This window comes from Dendropsophus ebraccatus, chromosome 1 (genome assembly GCF_027789765.1).
Source record: "Dendropsophus ebraccatus isolate aDenEbr1 chromosome 1, aDenEbr1.pat, whole genome shotgun sequence".
In the NCBI taxonomy this organism is placed as follows: Eukaryota; Metazoa; Chordata; class Amphibia; order Anura; family Hylidae; genus Dendropsophus; species Dendropsophus ebraccatus.
In genome coordinates, this window is record NC_091454.1 from 123,543,493 (window position 1) to 123,565,093 (window position 21,601).

At 41.1% G+C, this 21,601-nt stretch overlaps 1 protein-coding gene across 1 annotated transcript in view; it reads right to left on the reverse strand.

Annotated features, from left to right (window-relative positions):
• Positions 1 to 17,166: 17,166 nt before the first annotated feature.
• PCLO (piccolo presynaptic cytomatrix protein) overlaps positions 17,167 to 21,601 on the reverse strand; it is a 259,253-nt gene continuing 254,818 nt past the window's right edge. The window contains exons 27-28 of the mRNA XM_069957749.1: positions 20,675 to 20,820; positions 17,167 to 17,401 (exon numbers count right to left, since the gene is read on the reverse strand). Of these exons, the coding sequence (XP_069813850.1) occupies positions 17,261 to 17,401; positions 20,675 to 20,820 (287 nt within the window). The 3' untranslated portion in view covers positions 17,167 to 17,260. The remainder of the gene's footprint in view (positions 17,402 to 20,674; positions 20,821 to 21,601) is intronic.

The window sequence follows — 21,601 nt, forward strand, 5'->3', positions numbered from 1 at the left end:
TCAAAAAGCCACAATTTTTTGCACAAGCCAATATTTGCACAAACATCTGTAACTCTACCTTATGTCACGTTGGCCAAGTAGGAAGAGCTTAGCATGAAGGGACAGGGCTTAAAGGGTTTAATAGTAAACGTAGGAGACAGCACTTCTTGTGAAAAAACGTGATTTTTTTATTCACATCAGACGCGACGTTTCGGCTAGAACTTCGGCCTTTCTCGCGCTTGAGAAAGGCTGAAGTACCAGCCGAAACGTCGCGTCTGATGTGAATAAAAAATCACGTTTTTTCACAAGAAGTGCTGTCTCCTACGTTTACTATTGGATTGAAGCCGAACGGAAGGGTCCTGTGCGGTGAGACGTGCACTCCATCTAAATATTCTTATCATTTTTTTCCATTTTTTCCAGTGCTGTCCCAGTTTGATTTTTATAGGGCTTAAAGGGTTTGTTCAGCAAGTAGAAGAGGGCTAAAGCCTTCTGCTCGCTGGCGCTAAAACTTTTTACCCCCCCCTCCCTTCTGAGACATGGGGAGGGGGCAGGGCTAAGTCACGATCATTGCGTGAGGAGTGAACCACACCTGCAGTGATGTCCAATAGCTGCAAAGTGTCTCTACAATATCGGAGATACTATACAGATATTTGACATCACGTGGAGTAGTTTGACCACATGGCATGACTGCAAATTAGCCCTACCCACCTCACATCTCGCTGGACAACCACCGAACAACTCCTTTAACATAAAAGGGACATGGCATGGATTTACACAAAAGTTTCTACTGGTAGGTCTTGTTTTTACACTACCGCCAAGGAAGAGAAGGCATTTTGGGGGTTCATTCCTAATTTACCTTTCTTCTTAAACTCTAAACTTGTAAGTGTATACAGAGAAACTCTCAAAGCATTTTTACATTTAAAAGTCAGTGCCCTCTTACAAGGTATATGCAAAAGAGTCCACAGAGCCTTAATAATGAGTCTCAAAATAAGGGACTAAGCCAGATATTCCGTCAGGGAAGGACGTAGCAAAGGGGTGGTTCAAGTAAGGAAACCACCATCATTCCGTTAATATCCAACTCAATTATAAGTCGATATGACTATTCACCAATATGATAAGAGAAATACCAAAGCCAGATATCTATCCACAGACAGCTGTTTCGGGGTGTTGCCCCCTCATCAATATAGAGTAGGATTATGGCTAGGCAGGAGCAACGCCTAGTAGACCACCACAGGAAAACATCAGTGATCAGGAAGGTCAGCTAAAGAAGACACTGTAGACTGCTAGTTAGAGCATTCAACACGGTGAAAACCTAGGTGCATTGTGTTTTTTCTATTTTCTATCAAGATATAAGTTGGCTTATAAGTGATTAATATAATAATTACAATAGTTTTTTTTTTATGGAGATATAGGGCCTCACTTGAGTATAGATGACTTATCTATTATCTTATATATTATGACTAGGCTGCAATGCTGATTTTCCTCTTTTGACTCCATTTAGAAACTATTGTTCAATGTAGCTATTCTGAATTGTTGAATTTGCCCAGTGTTACTTACGTCTTTAGGGCTTATGCACAGAATTTAATGCATGTGGAATATCTCCAGCATAAGTTGCATCTCTCCAAGCTAAACTGTGGAGGGCACATGGTTGCACATAGTGACACACACATTAACCCTTCTGCGTAATGATTTTAGTGCTCTTACTACTGTTACTAAGCCACTGAGCACACTGTAGGGTGCACAGCTATTTCTCAATTACTTCAATTCAGGGGGTGGGACCACAGCAGGATTGTTTGCCAGTAATGCACACAGTTTTTTCCTTTTCCTTAGTTGCGTGACCAGTCACAACACAGTACCTACTCCTCTCTGCTACATGCATGTATGTCATGACATAGTACTGATGAAAGTTCTCTGGACTGGAGAGACTGCATTTAAAGGTTGTGTTTACAGATGATTAAAGGGGTATTTTGCAGACCAAAAATTATGTCCATTTGTGAGCAGCATGACATGTAATGCTGGAACTCAGTATAATCTGCTTACAGCTGCTGCACTGTATTTTGTACTGTGTTTTTAGATCTAAGAACCAACTTACTCCTCTGAAGTGCTGCAGCCGCTAATCCTCTTCATCTCCAACTTTTTCTCTGCCCCTTCTTTGGAGACACAGACCATGTGATACTAGTCCTCATTACGGGCCTGAACTTCTGTAGCATCTGCTCACAAGCCAGGCCCCTTAACCATGTCGCAGCTGCTAGCCAGGCCCTCTCTGTAACATACAGATGTCACGTGACAAGGTATGAAGGAATAAAACAGGGTAGGAAGGCACTCAGCAGGAGAAATGACTGCTGGGAAGTGTAGTCTTGGAACAGAGCTTGGCAGCAAGTTCAGGGGAAGTAAATGGAGCCACGAGATCAAAACATTAGTGCACCAAGGACATGAATATGTGCCACCAACTATCAGCAAATTTGTGCAAATGAACCTGCCTATATCCCCCTTCAGCTCTTTACCTGATGTTTACAGCCCCATGTCTTCTTTTTTTCTGCCCGTGCCGATGTTTCAGGGAATTTTGATGCACAGCACATACGCAAATGAGTTCCTTAGGAGCACAAGCGCAATAGATCACCCCCTTCAGCTACACCTGCCGCCTCCTATATATGTTCTAATATGCATAATTATACCCGTCTCTGTCGCGTCTACCCGTCTTTCTGCATATGCGCGTCAGAGACCGATATAATTATGCATATGTGAAAATGCACAGGATGGGGCAAACAGGCTGAGGAGGGTGCTCTATGGGGCTGGTGCTCCTAAGGACCTATGTGCCAAGCATCAAAATGCTCTGAAATGGCGGGATGTACAGAATAAAGCGCTGTAAAAATCAGGCAAAAAGCTGAAGAGGGACTTCGGCAGGTTCGTTTGCACGAACCTGCTGATAGTTCCCCTTTAAAATCAGTTAATTGCTTATACTGAATCTTTTCCCACAACACAATATATAGCTATGTTTCCACTTCAGGAACATATTGGGCAAACATGGCTGTCTCGTTAGACAGCCACTAATCATGATCATAATTTTCCGTTTGCCTGATATGTGTTTGATGTGATCAATTCTTTCTGTTCTATAACATATTGTATGTAAATAAAACTGTTTTAGGGTAGCTTCACAAGTACCAGATCTGCAGCGGATTTCACGCTGCAAGTTTGCAGGTATAGTGAAGGCCTATGGGGTCACATACTCGCAGCGGAATTTTCATTTTGCTGCAGATATGGGACCTGGCCCCGGCTGCCCTGTACTGATTGGGTGATGAGGAGCAAGGGGAGCCAGGAGCTACGTGTGAAGCTACGTGTGAAGCTACCCTTAGGCTATATTCACACACTTTCTCTTTTTGGAAGTTTAACTGCCATCTTTTAGGTTGGCTGTCAATTTAACTTATTCAATTTATTATTAAATAATCATTGTTAGGCCATTTTCACATGTCAAAAATAGAGAAAAGGCGGATGATTTTGCTATTTAAAATAACGTCCAATATTTAACGGACTGCAATGGCAATGCATTGAAGTTAATGAAAAGACGTCCAATTCACACAATGTATGGAATAATGATTAACAGACAATTCACACAATACCGCGGCACAACCGAAATTCAGTGCATGAAGAGATTTATTCCAGGTGAAAAAACATGATAAGACAGCACGGCAACATAATAGGGGGGTGCGACGTTTCGGCGACCTCACGCCGTCATTTTCAAGCATGACGACGTGAGGTCGTTGAAACGTCGCACCCCCCTATTATGTTGCCGTGCTGTGTTATCATGTTTTTTTCACCTGGAATAAATCTCTTCATGCACTGAATTTTGGTTGTGCCCCGGTATTGTGTGAATTATATTGAAGAGGAGGTCCTGGGTCAAGATCAGCTACATAATAAGGAAGGATTTGATCAACAGACAGCTACCTGTTCCTGCTAAATGACGCCCCTTTCCTGTAGTGGAAACATAGCTGTATAATGGAAGGGTCAAAATATATTTTCACTCGAGAAAACTGTGCTTCTTTAAATTTTTGTACTTTCAGTGGCACATGGAACATTATCATGTCAGAATGTAAATATAATTATAATTATTATTTATTTTCTTTATTTTTACAAACAAATGTACTAGAGATGAGCAAACCGGGTTCGGGTTCGAGTCAATCCGAACCCGAACGTTCGGTATTTGATTAGCTGGTGCTGCTGAACTTGGATAAAGCTCTAAGGTTGTCTGGAAAACATGGATACAGCCAATGACTATATCCATGTTTTCCACATAGCCTTAGGGTTTTAACCAAGTTCAGCAGCCACCGCTAATCAAATGCCAAAGGTTCGGATCGACTCGAGCATGCTCGAGGTTCGCTCATCTCTAAAATGTACCAGTTAGTTTCATATACTGCACTGCTGACTACGTGAACATCCGCCCGTTCCGTGACCCCGGCCGGGTCACGGAACGGCCGGTCTTAGCCCGGATCAAAAGACACCAGATTTACTGGAAAGTCTGAATGAAAGGTGGGAGACTAAAAAAAAGCAAAACATTTTTTTTTCCTTCTCACTGGTGCTGCTCCCCTGCAAGCTGCTGCCTTAGGCCCCGGACAATGGATGCCTAGTGGTAAATACAGCTCTGTGCCTAATGTACGTCTTGCACAATATGTTGGCTCTATATAAATGTTATTTTTTGGCACATGTCTATATGTGACCACCCAGTGGTTGCAAAAGAAGAGCCCGTGGAGCCTCATCAAAGAGTCTCAAAACACAGGACTAGCCAGATATCCCTCCGGAAAGGACCCAGCCAAGGGGTGGCTCCTGTAAGGAAACCACCAAAACCACCATATTAAGTGGCCCTATAAGTCAAAGTAATGACAAGGGATAAACCAAGGCCAGGTATCCATCCACATACAGCTGTTTCAGGGTGTTGCCCCTCATCAGTGTGGAGTAGGATTCTGGCTAGGTGGGAACAATGCCTAGTAGAGCCATAAGAGAAACAGATTGCTGATCTCAAGGAGACCAGCCAAACAACAACACTGCCGACTGCTAGTGAAAGCACTCAATGCAGGGAAGTCCTAGGTGCATTGCCCCCTGGTAAACATGAATATGCAAAAGAAGAACCCATGGAGCCTCATCAAAGAGTCTCAAAACACAGGACTAGCCAGATATCCCTCCGGGAAGGACCCAGCCAAGGGGTGGCTCCTGTAAGGTAACTACCAAAACCACCATATTAAGTGGCCCTATAAGTCAATGTAATGACAAGGGATAAACCAAGGCCTTACTGGAATAATTCATGCAGTAGGGTGAGTTTTCTGTGTAGTCCTGGTATTATTTCAAGAATTCTGCTGGAGAATATAAACATCATATATAACTCCAACCTTGCACACACTTCTAGGACTTTCCAAATACATTATTGGGGCTTGAAAAAAAAAATCTATGCACATGCTGCAGAAAAAAACATCATTCAGAGGTATGAAGCAGATTGTTGTGGATTTTGTATGGATTGCTTCTTCATTACAATCACATGAAATTGGCTTAAAGCAATACATTTTATCTTATTTCATTGTGGGTCATAAATTATGAATGATATACATGTAGTTATTGTGTAGTAGTAATTTCATGCTTGGCAGAACTGCCTTTTGGATTTTTATACAAATTATCTGAACTGGTATATAAAATTGTGTCAATTTGTTTAGTCCTACAAAGATAAACAATGTTTTTGTCCTATAAAAAACATATCAGGTATGAACAAACTGAACTTGTATCTGCAGAACAGAGTGGTGCCCATAGAAGCCAAACAGAGGAAAATGTTAGCATGAACACATTTTTAGCATTGTAGGTATTAAAATAAACAGGCCAACAGTGTCATCTAGTGGTCAAACATAATTATAACAGGTAATAAGTTGCGCAATATATATTTTTTGGTCACATAGAGATTCTCTAGCAGAATTTTAGTAGAATTTAGAACATTGGCTGTGACAGGGAATTCCTGTAGCAGGTTATACACTATGTAAACTAGAGACATGGGGACTTTTTTCCCAGCACTTCATGACACTTGCACTTTGTCTTTCTATTGGACTTAGTACTTTTGGTTTGCTGTGTTTGCACATTGGCTGTATTTGTTTTATATTCAAATGAAATGCAAGAGAATGCGTCAGCACCCATCCATTATTGCAAAAATATTCCCTTATTCTTGCTTACATGCTCGTGAGTGCAAACAAAGACATTAGGCTGCGATCATTTCACGCCGAATTAGCGCTTCCTCCTGGCTCCCTCTATTGGACTTAGTACATGTGGTTTGTTGTGTTTGCACATTGGCTGTATTTGTTTTTTGTCTATTGTGTCATGTTCATCATGTTTGTTTGTTAAATGTTTGTTGCTATGTATTATTTGTTATTCCACATGCTCTGTGGTCCATAATGTGACACTGGTCAGCTGAGATAGTGGCAAATGCAATTCTGCATTTATGGAAGGCTTTACTTTTTATACCGTTCACTGTTAAGTAAATGTTTACTTTATTCTGCAGGTCAGTGTGATTATAGTGATGCCAAATTTATTTAGGTTTTTTTTTACTATTTTTAAGGTGTGTGATGAAGCTAGGTCTGGACCCAGCCACCAGGAGAGTGCTGCAACACAGCGTAAAAGCCAGCAATGGCGAGTCTGAGAGAAGCTACACTGTGGGGTCTTTTTCTAGTTTCAGAAAGGCCCATGTAAGATAAAGATCTGGAGAGGGCCTGCATAACAATGGCAGAGTGTCATCACTATTAAGAAGCTGGTAGAAAGGTAGTCTGTGAAAGACAGTGAAAATGTAAAACTTATTGTGGGCATAATTAAAGTGATTGTACCACCAGGCAAAGACAGAAGCACTGGAGGCAGGCCGACCCACCCCCAGTGGGAAGAAACCCCAGCCCCTCCATGACGTGACTCCATTAGAATCAATGGAACCGTATCATAGAGGGGCTAGGGTTTCCTCCCACTAAGGCAGAAAAAAATGGAAGGCAGAAAAAAATGGAAGACTATCCGTACTACTACCACCAGGTAAATAATAAGGAACTGGTTGTCTTGGAAACTAGGGAGAGGCATGTATAATTAAATCACTTGTATTTTTCAGATTAGGTGATATACCAATCTGGTATAAGTGGCATGTTTTAACTTTTTCCATGTCTCCCTCTGATATCCCACATGCCCCCAGGGCTTGGATTGTTCCTGGAGGCATATGTAATAGTGGTGTCTCACTACGGGTGTTGTTATTGGTTATACGCTTCGCAAAAGCCTGTAGTTTTAAGTATAAGTGGTAATGTAGCAGTGCCAGAGTTTTACCACTAGATGTCATTGTTGTAAGTATGCATATCTAGATATTACCAAAAGGGTCATTGTTTTGTTTGTGTGTCACATGGATCTGTTCCCCCATGAGAGTTCTTTCTTCTTCTCACCTATCATCTCTCTCTTTACTTTTGCACATACACTCCTCACCCATTCACAGCACAGTGCACATGCTGTAGAAAGGAAGTCACATGGGTAGAGGAAGTATAGGGTCTTTTGCCTAAGATTCTGTAGAAGAAGGACGCAAGCTAGAACACTCTCTACAGCAGTCAATTTAGGCCCTGGCTCCTGCCAGGTCCCCAGTCTAAGTTGTGGTCTAGACGGACAGCACATGCATCTAAACACAGTTTCTCTTCAAGTAACTGTATTCCACACTATGCAGTGTTAAAGGGACTCTGTACCCACAATCTGACCCCCCAAACCGCTTGTACCTTCAGATAGCCGCTTTTGATCCAAAATCTGTCCTGGGGACCGTTCAGCAGGTGATGCAGTTATTGTCCTAACAAACAACCTTTAAACTTGCAGCCCTGTGCCCAACGGCCGTGGCCTAGATTATGTATGCATTAGGTTGGCAAAACCTCTCCATCCCTCATTCCAGCCATTCTCATCATTAGAAATGCTACAGGCACTATTCATCACCTGTGTCAGCACAGTACATGGGCTGGATCGTTAAGGCACCTGTGCAGTCTTTGAGGGTGGGGGAGGGACGGAGGGGTGGTGCAAAGTTAGGGCACAGATACTCCAAGCCACTGCAGTTTGGCACAGGGCTGCAAATTTAAAAGTTGTTTTTTAGGACAATAACTGCATCACCTGCCGAACGGACCCCAGGACGGATCTTGGATTAAAAGCAGCTATCCAAAGGTTTAAGTGGTTTGGGGGGGGTGGGACAGATTGTGGGTACAGAGTTGCTTTAAGCTAGTACTAGAGAGGACAAGACAGTGATCATCCTAATCCATGCTGTGGACTAAGAGGAACACAGTGCAGGTCAGTATCCACAAATAAGTAAATAAACTGATCCGGATAGAGCAAAGTTGCAAGAAGCCTATGAACTCTATCTCTCAGCGCGGGTTTCTCTATCTCGCAGCTTGTGTCACCCACTATGATGGGTCACCCCACACTGGTGGGCAATAGGTGTTGCAAAGACCAAAGAGTCAAAACACAGGCACGAGTATTCTCTCTACTCTCAAGTATTCTTCTATTTTGACCTCCGAAGTGTCGGCAGAGCCCAGTACTACTTAGGTTGGGACTCTCTCGACATCTTCCTCTCTACTCTTCTGATCCTTTGTCTACCTCTCATCACCCAACTCAGTAAGCACGGCTGTATCACTCCTTTTATTCTTAGTACAGATCTGAAGTACTAAGTAAGTTATCAAGCGTATTGTATCAAGGCAAAGCTTTATTATCTACTGCCTATCTTCACAGTAAACAAGATTATATTTATGCTAAGCAGACTGTGTTTCCTCACTAAGCACTGACACAGCAAATAAATCTTCCTTTCCTGTGGGTGGCAGTGCCAATAGTCCGGGTGGGTCACTACTCCACTCCAGACCACCGTGATAATTGCCCAAGGGACCCCAAAACAGCCCGGCAGGTTACTGTTCACAGGGGAAAAAGGTATAGTCAGCCCATTAAAATAAAAGCAGGCGTACCAGCATACCTGTGTGTCCAACCGGCACTGGCATCACAACATAACACCAACGGGCAAGGCTATATCTCGGCCAACCACCACAGAATTGGCGTCACACCTAACCATCTGGCAATTGACTGGCCGCACCTCCACACCGAGGGGTCTCCACAGAACGTCAAATGGAGAAACAGTAGTGCCAAGCTCATTCAGCTCAGCATTGCTGCATCCTGTCCTTGCCACAGGAGATTAACCATATATCTTTGTCTTGTTTTTGGGCATCTTAATGGCAGAATTTTAAAATATGGAATATCGTTTTAATATTTCTAAAGTAATTTAGAAACTGACAGCTGTGGATAGGCAGAGTCTCCCTATATTACTGGTTATGGTGGGAATCTATCAACAAAGTACACCAGTTTTCTGGAATCAAAAAGCCACAATTTTTTGCACAAGCCAATATTTGCACAAACATCTGTAACTCTACCTTATGTCACGTTGGCCAAGTAGGAAGAGCTTAGCATGAAGGGACAGGGCTTAAAGGGTTTAATAGTAAACGTAGGAGACAGCACTTCTTGTGAAAAAACGTGATTTTTTTATTCACATCAGACGCGACGTTTCGGCTGGTACTTCAGCCTTTCTCGCGCTTGAGAAAGGCTGAAGTACCAGCCGAAACGTCGCGTCTGATGTGAATAAAAAATCACGTTTTTTCACAAGAAGTGCTGTCTCCTACGTTTACTATTGGATTGAAGCCGAACGGAAGGGTCCTGTGCGGTGAGACGTGCACTCCATCTAAATATTCTTATCATTTTTTTCCATTTTTTCCAGTGCTGTCCCAGTTTGATTTTTATAGGGCTTAAAGGGTTTGTTCAGCAAGTAGAAGAGGGCTAAAGCCTTCTGCTCGCTGGCGCTAAAACTTTTTACCCCCCCCTCCCTTCTGAGACATGGGGAGGGGGCAGGGCTAAGTCACGATCATTGCGTGAGGAGTGAACCACACCTGCAGTGATGTCCAATAGCTGCAAAGTGTCTCTACAATATCGGAGATACTATACAGATATTTGACATCACGTGGAGTAGTTTGACCACATGGCATGACTGCAAATTAGCCCTACCCACCTCACATCTCGCTGGACAACCACCGAACAACTCCTTTAACATAAAAGGGACATGGCATGGATTTACACAAAAGTTTCTACTGGTAGGTCTTGTTTTTACACTACCGCCAAGGAAGAGAAGGCATTTTGGGGGTTCATTCCTAATTTACCTTTCTTCTTAAACTCTAAACTTGTAAGTGTATACAGAGAAACTCTCAAAGCATTTTTACATTTAAAAGTCAGTGCCCTCTTACAAGGTATATGCAAAAGAGTCCACAGAGCCTTAATAATGAGTCTCAAAATAAGGGACTAAGCCAGATATTCCGTCAGGGAAGGACGTAGCAAAGGGGTGGTTCAAGTAAGGAAACCACCATCATTCCGTTAATATCCAACTCAATTATAAGTCGATATGACTATTCACCAATATGATAAGAGAAATACCAAAGCCAGATATCTATCCACAGACAGCTGTTTCGGGGTGTTGCCCCCTCATCAATATAGAGTAGGATTATGGCTAGGCAGGAGCAACGCCTAGTAGACCACCACAGGAAAACATCAGTGATCAGGAAGGTCAGCTAAAGAAGACACTGTAGACTGCTAGTTAGAGCATTCAACACGGTGAAAACCTAGGTGCATTGTGTTTTTTCTATTTTCTATCAAGATATAAGTTGGCTTATAAGTGATTAATATAATAATTACAATAGTTTTTTTTTTATGGAGATATAGGGCCTCACTTGAGTATAGATGACTTATCTATTATCTTATATATTATGACTAGGCTGCAATGCTGATTTTCCTCTTTTGACTCCATTTAGAAACTATTGTTCAATGTAGCTATTCTGAATTGTTGAATTTGCCCAGTGTTACTTACGTCTTTAGGGCTTATGCACAGAATTTAATGCATGTGGAATATCTCCAGCATAAGTTGCATCTCTCCAAGCTAAACTGTGGAGGGCACATGGTTGCACATAGTGACACACACATTAACCCTTCTGCGTAATGATTTTAGTGCTCTTACTACTGTTACTAAGCCACTGAGCACACTGTAGGGTGCACAGCTATTTCTCAATTACTTCAATTCAGGGGGTGGGACCACAGCAGGATTGTTTGCCAGTAATGCACACAGTTTTTTCCTTTTCCTTAGTTGCGTGACCAGTCACAACACAGTACCTACTCCTCTCTGCTACATGCATGTATGTCATGACATAGTACTGATGAAAGTTCTCTGGACTGGAGAGACTGCATTTAAAGGTTGTGTTTACAGATGATTAAAGGGGTATTTTGCAGACCAAAAATTATGTCCATTTGTGAGCAGCATGACATGTAATGCTGGAACTCAGTATAATCTGCTTACAGCTGCTGCACTGTATTTTGTACTGTGTTTTTAGATCTAAGAACCAACTTACTCCTCTGAAGTGCTGCAGCCGCTAATCCTCTTCATCTCCAACTTTTTCTCTGCCCCTTCTTTGGAGACACAGACCATGTGATACTAGTCCTCATTACGGGCCTGAACTTCTGTAGCATCTGCTCACAAGCCAGGCCCCTTAACCATGTCGCAGCTGCTAGCCAGGCCCTCTCTGTAACATACAGATGTCACGTGACAAGGTATGAAGGAATAAAACAGGGTAGGAAGGCACTCAGCAGGAGAAATGACTGCTGGGAAGTGTAGTCTTGGAACAGAGCTTGGCAGCAAGTTCAGGGGAAGTAAATGGAGCCACGAGATCAAAACATTAGTGCACCAAGGACATGAATATGTGCCACCAACTATCAGCAAATTTGTGCAAATGAACCTGCCTATATCCCCCTTCAGCTCTTTACCTGATGTTTACAGCCCCATGTCTTCTTTTTTTCTGCCCGTGCCGATGTTTCAGGGAATTTTGATGCACAGCACATACGCAAATGAGTTCCTTAGGAGCACAAGCGCAATAGATCACCCCCTTCAGCTACACCTGCCGCCTCCTATATATGTTCTAATATGCATAATTATACCCGTCTCTGTCGCGTCTACCCGTCTTTCTGCATATGCGCGTCAGAGACCGATATAATTATGCATATGTGAAAATGCACAGGATGGGGCAAACAGGCTGAGGAGGGTGCTCTATGGGGCTGGTGCTCCTAAGGACCTATGTGCCAAGCATCAAAATGCTCTGAAATGGCGGGATGTACAGAATAAAGCGCTGTAAAAATCAGGCAAAAAGCTGAAGAGGGACTTCGGCAGGTTCGTTTGCACGAACCTGCTGATAGTTCCCCTTTAAAATCAGTTAATTGCTTATACTGAATCTTTTCCCACAACACAATATATAGCTATGTTTCCACTTCAGGAACATATTGGGCAAACATGGCTGTCTCGTTAGACAGCCACTAATCATGATCATAATTTTCCGTTTGCCTGATATGTGTTTGATGTGATCAATTCTTTCTGTTCTATAACATATTGTATGTAAATAAAACTGTTTTAGGGTAGCTTCACAAGTACCAGATCTGCAGCGGATTTCACGCTGCAAGTTTGCAGGTATAGTGAAGGCCTATGGGGTCACATACTCGCAGCGGAATTTTCATTTTGCTGCAGATATGGGACCTGGCCCCGGCTGCCCTGTACTGATTGGGTGATGAGGAGCAAGGGGAGCCAGGAGCTACGTGTGAAGCTACGTGTGAAGCTACCCTTAGGCTATATTCACACACTTTCTCTTTTTGGAAGTTTAACTGCCATCTTTTAGGTTGGCTGTCAATTTAACTTATTCAATTTATTATTAAATAATCATTGTTAGGCCATTTTCACATGTCAAAAATAGAGAAAAGGCGGATGATTTTGCTATTTAAAATAACGTCCAATATTTAACGGACTGCAATGGCAATGCATTGAAGTTAATGAAAAGACGTCCAATTCACACAATGTATGGAATAATGATTAACAGACAATTCACACAATACCGCGGCACAACCGAAATTCAGTGCATGAAGAGATTTATTCCAGGTGAAAAAACATGATAAGACAGCACGGCAACATAATAGGGGGGTGCGACGTTTCGGCGACCTCACGCCGTCATTTTCAAGCATGACGACGTGAGGTCGTTGAAACGTCGCACCCCCCTATTATGTTGCCGTGCTGTGTTATCATGTTTTTTTCACCTGGAATAAATCTCTTCATGCACTGAATTTTGGTTGTGCCCCGGTATTGTGTGAATTATATTGAAGAGGAGGTCCTGGGTCAAGATCAGCTACATAATAAGGAAGGATTTGATCAACAGACAGCTACCTGTTCCTGCTAAATGACGCCCCTTTCCTGTAGTGGAAACATAGCTGTATAATGGAAGGGTCAAAATATATTTTCACTCGAGAAAACTGTGCTTCTTTAAATTTTTGTACTTTCAGTGGCACATGGAACATTATCATGTCAGAATGTAAATATAATTATAATTATTATTTATTTTCTTTATTTTTACAAACAAATGTACTAGAGATGAGCAAACCGGGTTCGGGTTCGAGTCAATCCGAACCCGAACGTTCGGTATTTGATTAGCTGGTGCTGCTGAACTTGGATAAAGCTCTAAGGTTGTCTGGAAAACATGGATACAGCCAATGACTATATCCATGTTTTCCACATAGCCTTAGGGTTTTAACCAAGTTCAGCAGCCACCGCTAATCAAATGCCAAAGGTTCGGATCGACTCGAGCATGCTCGAGGTTCGCTCATCTCTAAAATGTACCAGTTAGTTTCATATACTGCACTGCTGACTACGTGAACATCCGCCCGTTCCGTGACCCCGGCCGGGTCACGGAACGGCCGGTCTTAGCCCGGATCATCACGGCCGGTACTTAAGTACCGGCCGGATGATCTTGCCTCCGTGGAGCTCTGATGCGGGCGCATCAGCACGCGCCCGCATAAGAGCTTCCCATAGCACAGAGTGAAGCAAGTGGCCGGAGCCGCTCGCTTCACTGTGAATTGCCAGGTCCTCCTGCGGACGGAATTCATTCAATTCCATCCGCAAATAATTGACCTTTCAGTTGTTTGCGGCGCCGCATGGGAACCGGCCGGAGAGTATACGATGTGTGTACGCTTCGGACGGGATCCCATAGCAAACAATGCTATGTTCTACCCCGCAAATCTACGGCTGTAGTTCTGCGGCGAGAACTACGGCCGTAGATTTACATAGTGTGAACATAGCCTAAAAAGCAATAATTGTATTTTATATATTGAATGGACAGAAAAAGGGATGTAATAAATATTTATTAATTTGACTGGATTACAACCTTTTGTACATCACAATTTGCATAAGTTCTCAAGTAACATCCTGTGTACAACCACAAAAAAACTATGACATGGATTTTTACAGAAAATTAAAACATTAACAGATTTACAGGCATATTCTATACAGCTTGTTTTTACTTTTTTTTTTTTACATCTCTAATATTATGTTAAACAAAATATTCTTAGAGGGATTTTAAACAACAAAAAATAAAATAATAGGAAAAAAATACACAAAAAAAGAGCAGACTTCCATCAATGCATGCAACATTCAATATGAAAACATTTAGTGTTAGACAATACAGAATTTATGTAATTCCATTATATCTCTGTTTTTTTTACACTTTTATTTTTATATCTGTTCTATATCAGGCTCTCTGTACAGATTCTCAATGGATGACGACAAACACACCGTTCAGCCACCGCTGGTTTATCATCTGACCACATCACAGAACACTTCTAGAGTTACAACTGAACGGAATGCTCACATTTACATGCTGAATGCCTAAGGGAATTAGAACCCTTTAATCCCCTCCATCTACAAAAATGTATACCTATTTACACTTTAATAAAATAAAGGAACTTGCTTCTTATGACCTTTGTATTCAGAATTCATTAGACTAGCAGAGCATTGAATGGTCATTCTAATATATAGATAATATTCACTTTCTATGGCCAATTTTGATTCAGAAATTATTATAGCAGGATATATTTTTTCCTGCAATGTGAGGCAAAAGTAAAATAAAATCCCTTTCACTTTTTTTTTTCAAATTGAAATTTTTTTTTTTCAAAATACCTGAAACTATGCAACTTAAACATATCTAAGATGTTAACAAAACATCAGGCACTAGTAATGTCTGCAACATTTAAGACTTTGTCGTTTGGTTGTGAGGGTAAAGTGACAGGTAAGGTATATGTTGTTTTTTTTTTATCATCTTGTTGGCTACTTGAACATACATCTTAATATCTTATTATTATGTGTGCTTAACAAAGGCTATGGTTCAAGTACTGCCAACTATTCAGAATATGAATGAAAGGATATTGTCTCTTTAACCTGCAGACATGGAATAGTAACTCCTATCAACTCACACTCAATATCTATAACTCCTCATTTCCAGTCTTGTGAACCTATAATAAGAACAATAAAAATCTCATTCACATGTAAACACACACACACACTGTGCTTTTTACTTAAACTTTTTAATGTCTGTGGATTGAGCTGAATTGTAAAGTTTGCTTTCTTTGCATATAAAGAAACATTTCAGTGGTAATATTATCTTGGCTCTCTATACAAAAAAATGAATCTTATTAAATGATTTAGATTTAACAGAAATTTAGATATATGTAGATACTTCTAGGAGAAGCAAAAAGCCATAAACACTATTAACATGTTGAAATAGATGTGCAACGAAAAATACTGATACTTGATTCTTACATTTTTTTATGTTTTTGTTTTACAAGTTTTCTTCGCTTTTTATTTTCACTTACAGAAGAAGCATTGAGACATCAATGTTGCATAGAATACTTCCATAATGACTCAAGAATTTGGTATAACACATTGTTGGCACACATCGGAAGCATATAGTGCACTTATAAGAAGTCAATTGCACCAAAAAGTTGTCACTCACTCTATACGACAGATGAAGAATGCATCTGTAAGATTTTGTTTGTTCAAGAGGTACTAATTCTAAGAATGTCTGCACAAGGGAAAACTGTTTTATGACTCTACTTGAATTCTATATACAATTTATGACCCAGAAACACAGAAAGAAAATCATTTGTTATGATTGGAACGATAATGTAGTTCTTTCAATGGAATGTATTATGAGAATAAAGGCAAACTAATGTTAGCCCTGCTAATTTAGTGCTGATTACAGGTTTCCTAGCAAGGATCACTAGTTGTGCTATCATTCTGTCTTGACATTTCTATAGCAACCATTCACATGCTTTGCAGTCTTTTACAGTTGCAGTATAAAAGAATTACAGTTTGTATAAGAAATACACACTTTTCACGCATGTAGCTTCTAATGGAACCTGTTAGCAAATAAAAATGTAGAATACTAACACAAATTTCCAACCATAATTATTTAAATGGTCAATGAGTTTGCATTTGTCTACAAACCACTTACTGCACCATATGGTAGTCCATAGTGATTGTAGAGTTTATCAGTAACAATACATTTTCAGCATACCCATAATCTCAGTCATTCACCTGAGTTTCTAAGAGAAGAACATTATCTTAGTCATGCTCTTTAAATGCCTCTCCGATTTCTAGGTTGGTGTAAAAAACAAGTCCACAACCTGGCTTTATAACATTAGTAAAACACCATGCCACTGAAAGCCTTGTTCTGTATCATAATGCCAATGTTTTAACATTAACATTTATTTTAAAAGATGTTTTATTTTTTTCTTTAGCGATCAATGCAAACAAACGAGCAAGTCCAAGATTTGTCATAACTGATGCATTTCTTCATGAAGGATACACTCATATTTTCAAAGAGAAGATAGGCACTGCACGTTTACTGTACTGATACTGTACACGTGGCATAGTGAGAACATTACCTGCAACTGATAGGAATTTAATATACTGCTTAAACTTGCAAATATTCCACATCCAATAAACATTCTACTGTAATTTATAGTAGCTATAGATGAGAACACTAACTAGGTGTGATACTAATATACTATATCTTGCTATGATCTGTTGTGTCTGATATTGCCGTAATTTAGGGTACTTCTAAGCTGCTCCATGAAATAAAACATCAAGAAAAGACACTTCTAGATTCTAAACTGGAATCCTTAACATTCTTCTCGACACTAGAAGCCATGTTTTATTTAGCCTCTGGAATGCATTTTAGCAGACTTCTTGTTCTCCAATTAACTGCAACATGTCAACAAAACCATCTTGGTGCACTCTGAACTACATTTTGCTTCCTGGGCCGTCTTCAATTCTATTTAAACTCTATTCTGACAATGTGCCCCCAGCAAAGTCTGTTGATCAATGTGTCTGAGTAGAGCTGGCTAAAAGTTTGTGCCAATTTACTATCCGTTTTCTAAGGTCCACTTTGTCCAGCCAGATGTAAGCTTCGCCAATCAGTGTTTTCTTCATAAATTTTCCTCCGTTTGAGGCCAGTAGAATCTATGAAGGACACAATATAAATTAATAGTGTTGAATCTGATAGTATTACCTAAAAGTGAAAAACATATTCAGTAACATGCATAGCCCAATAAATTTAATTATATATACTGTAGATTAAAAGGGCTATTAAAGGGAATGCGGCAACATCGTGCAGGTATTGGACATCATGTATAGACATGGTTTCGCCCTCACGCAATGATTGGGATTATACCAACAAGTCCTGTATACTTCAAGACAAGGAAAGAGAGGAAGTAAGCAGCGGGGAGTACAAGACATAAGCCATATTCTGTTCCCCATACTACCCCTTTAATATGATCCATCCATTTTATTCTTATTCTATCTATCTATCTATCTATCTATCTATCTATCTATCTATCCTCAATTTTGTCAGATAAGTATTGAATGCTCCATATTTCAAAATAGCCATGTAATTGGAAGAGTTTAAACATTTTTTCCCATGCTGAATGGCAGTAAATGTGGCGAATACCTAAGATGAGTGGGGTTCCTGTTAGTTAGACCCTTTATGTATTTCATCGGTAAAACACATTGTCATAACCTTGTATTACATTTCATCTATATGTAATAGCTAACAACAAAATATCTCTGGGCACATTTTAGTTTCATTTACACTATTTCAAATACTTAACCCCTTGCCTCCGCAGCCTGTTTTGGCCTTAATGACCAGGGCCTATTTTTCAAATCTGACCTGTCTCTCTTTATGTAGTTATAACTCTGCGCTGCTTTTAACTATCACGGTTATTTTGAGATTGTTTTTTCGTGACATATTCCTCTGTATGTTAGTGGTATACTTTGGTTGATACACTCAGTAGTTTTTCTTAACCAACACAACATTTGCGCAAAAATTTGAAAAATTTACAATCCTTTATATTCAAAATTCTCTTCTCCTAAGAAAAATAGTCATGTCACATGAACTAATCATTACTTCAACATCTACAACATGTCTACTTTATGGTGACGTCATTTGGTAAATGTCCTTTTACTTGTTAAGATGTTAGAGGGCTTCGAAATTTTGCAACGATTTTTCACATTTTCAGGAAAATTTTAAATTCTGATTTTTTTAGGGACCAGTTCAGTTCTGAAGTGGATTTGTTGGGCCTGAATGTTAGTTACCCCCATAAATCCCTCCACTGTAAAAACTACACCCCTCAAAGTATTCAAAGTAGCATTTCATAAGTGTATTAACCCTTTAGGTACTTCACAGAAATTTAAGCAAGTTGGAGGGTAAATTTAAAATTTTTTTTTTTTTTTTTGGGCAGATATTCAATTTTAATCCATTTTTTCCTCTTACACAGCAAATACTAACTGAGAAACGGAACTTAGTATTTATTCAGCTTATTATTGTGTTTCTAGAAATCACCCATATGTGGCCGCAGTGCGTCACCTGACTCAACCACAGGCCGCAGACATGACAGAGACCTGGTGAATTTTAGGGTCTTTTTTTATTTCAGTTTTTTTTTTAGCCATTATACCATGTCACAGAGGCTTTGCGGTGTCAAAATATTTGTGTAAGACAAGTTGACGTTTCCATCGGTACCATTCTGAGGGCCATGTGACACCCTGATCAATATTTAGTTAATTTTTTTATAAGGTGGTACGAATAAAAAACACAATTTAGCAGCTGTTTTTCACCATTTTTTTGTACGTAGTTTACTATACGTCATATATGACATGTTATCGTTATTCGTCAGGTCGGTACAGTTACAGGGATATCTATTTTATATGGCTTTTGTTATAGTTTATGGCATTTATACTATAAATACTGTTTGTGTCTTGCATATTGTAAGAGCAGTAATATTTGTATTTTTTCGCCAATGGAGTTATGTGAGGGATTTTTTTTTTGCAGCATAAGCTGACGTTTGTAGTGGTACACCTTTTGGGTACATGTGACGTTTTGATAGCTTTTTTCTTTATTTTTTAGGGGGCGGGATTAACAAAAAATTTTCATTTTGGTTAGTTTTTTCTTTATTTTTTTAATGCCTTTTATCGGGTGGTATAATTAATGTAGCAGGAAAATAGACGGGGGTCATTACGGATGCGGTGATACCAAAAATGTGTATCTTTTTTATAGGGGGTCATTTATAAAGGGGGGATAGTGAATGTGTATATTTATTTATTTATTTTAATTTATTCATGTATTTAATTAATTAATTGTGTGTGTGTTTTTTTTCTACTTTTGCAGATATATATATATACATATCATGCATTACAGCACATGATGTATGCTGTAATGCATTATACAGTATAAAGAATAATCAAACGATCAAACGATCAGGGACCAGATCGTTAAGCACCAGGATGAAGCCAGAGCCGGGCAGGGGTGAGCAAGGGGAGGGAGCTGTGGGGAACAGGGGGGAGCCGGAGCAGGACCGAGGCGGCGCAGCACGGGGAGTGAATGGTAGAGGGTGCCTGAGCAGGAGCGAGGAGGGGGCGCACGGGGAGATGCCGGATCGGGGGAGGGGGGGGCGGAGCACACGGGGAGAAGCGGATCGGGGGAGGGGGGGCCGGAGCGCACGGGGAGAAGCGGATCGGGGGAGGGGGGGCTGGAGCGCACGGGGAGAAGCGGATCGGGGGAGGGGGGGGGCTGGAGCGCACGGGGAGAAGCGGATCGGGGGAGGGGGGGGGCTGGAGCGCACGGGGAGAAGCGGAACGGGGGGGGTCTGGAGCGCACGGCGAGAAGCGGATCGGGGGAGGGGGGGCCGGAGCACACGGGGAGAAGCAGCATGGGGTCAGAGAGAGAGGGAGAGAGGTGGGGGGAGAATGAAAGCAGTGGCGGCAGGGGGAGGCAATGTCCGTAGCCTCCTCCTGCTGCCCGATCAGCTGAGGAATAGACAGAGGCATCATTTCTCTCCATAGACGCCACGGTCGCAACGACCGCGGCGTCTATTGGGTTAACAGCACGGCTCCCCTCTGGGCAGTGGCAGCAGGAGGGGGCTGTGTGAGACAGCCTCCGCCTGCTGCCCGATCTCAGATAGGGACAGCGGGGGGAGGCAGAAAAGGCATGACGTCCAGGGACGTCATGTTGCAGAATGGCACTGCTTTTCAAGACGTCCCTGGACGTCATGATGGGGGAAGGGGTTAAAATAGTAAAGTAAATGCACAGAGAATTAATTCCCACATAGGGTTCCCAGGAAGCCTATGAGCACTGTTGCTAGTAAACAGGCAGCTGAGAAAGAGAAATTTCCCATATAACGATTTCCTTGGGTATAACTTTGGGGTGAGGAATAAAAAAGTGAGGTATAAATAAATTCTTACTTGCAAAGAGTGTCCAGCAGGACTCATACTAAATCGAAATGTTTCATTGAATGAAGGTTCTCGATCATGCCTACAAACCCTTGTCTTTTTCTTTAATATTCGCTTCTGTGTTGCTATATTAATGACGTACAGCTTCACATAGAGATCTGTAAAAAAAAAAAAAAAAGAAAGAATTTAGGACCCAGACAGGGTACATAATGTGTGAATATTATTATTCACCTTAGAAAGTTGGATGACCTCTTTAAGCACATGTAAGACTATGTTCAGTGCCTCGAAATTCTGATTACTTAATTTTGTGGATACTTAATCAAATTTTCAAACTAAATAGCTAAAAGTGCAATTTTGTAAAAGGAAATAAGAGATATTCATCTGTGTAGCCCACTAACTCATAATTATTTATGGTTAAAATGTCATCTTTAAGCCGGGTTCACACACTATATAACACCGGCAGTTCTGTGACACGGCTGTTTTCCAAAATGGCCAGTGTCAGTGACGTTCACCCCAGCAGATTCCAATTAACCGTGTCAGTTTTGTGCGGCTGCTATTCATTGAATAGTGGCCGCACAAGACTGACAGAGCAGCACAGTTTGGTCACTGGGCATTTACATAGGGTTGAATATTTTCTTGTTTAGTTGATATTTGTGTCTGGTAAAAGGCCCTCTCCAAAGTAATGTACAGATGCAGCCCACTGATAGAGGATGTATGCACACATTGTCACCTACTGTGAGCAGGGCCCTCATTCCTAATGTATGGATTGTTTAGTAGTAGGGATGGTCTGAACCTGCTGAGGTTCGGGTTCGTACGAACCCGAACTCTCGGCAATGATTCCCGCTGTCTGCCCGCTCTGTGGAGAGGGTGGATACAGCGGGAGGACCGCCTGGAAAACTGGGATACAGCCATAGCCATAGGCTGTATCCCAGTTTTTCC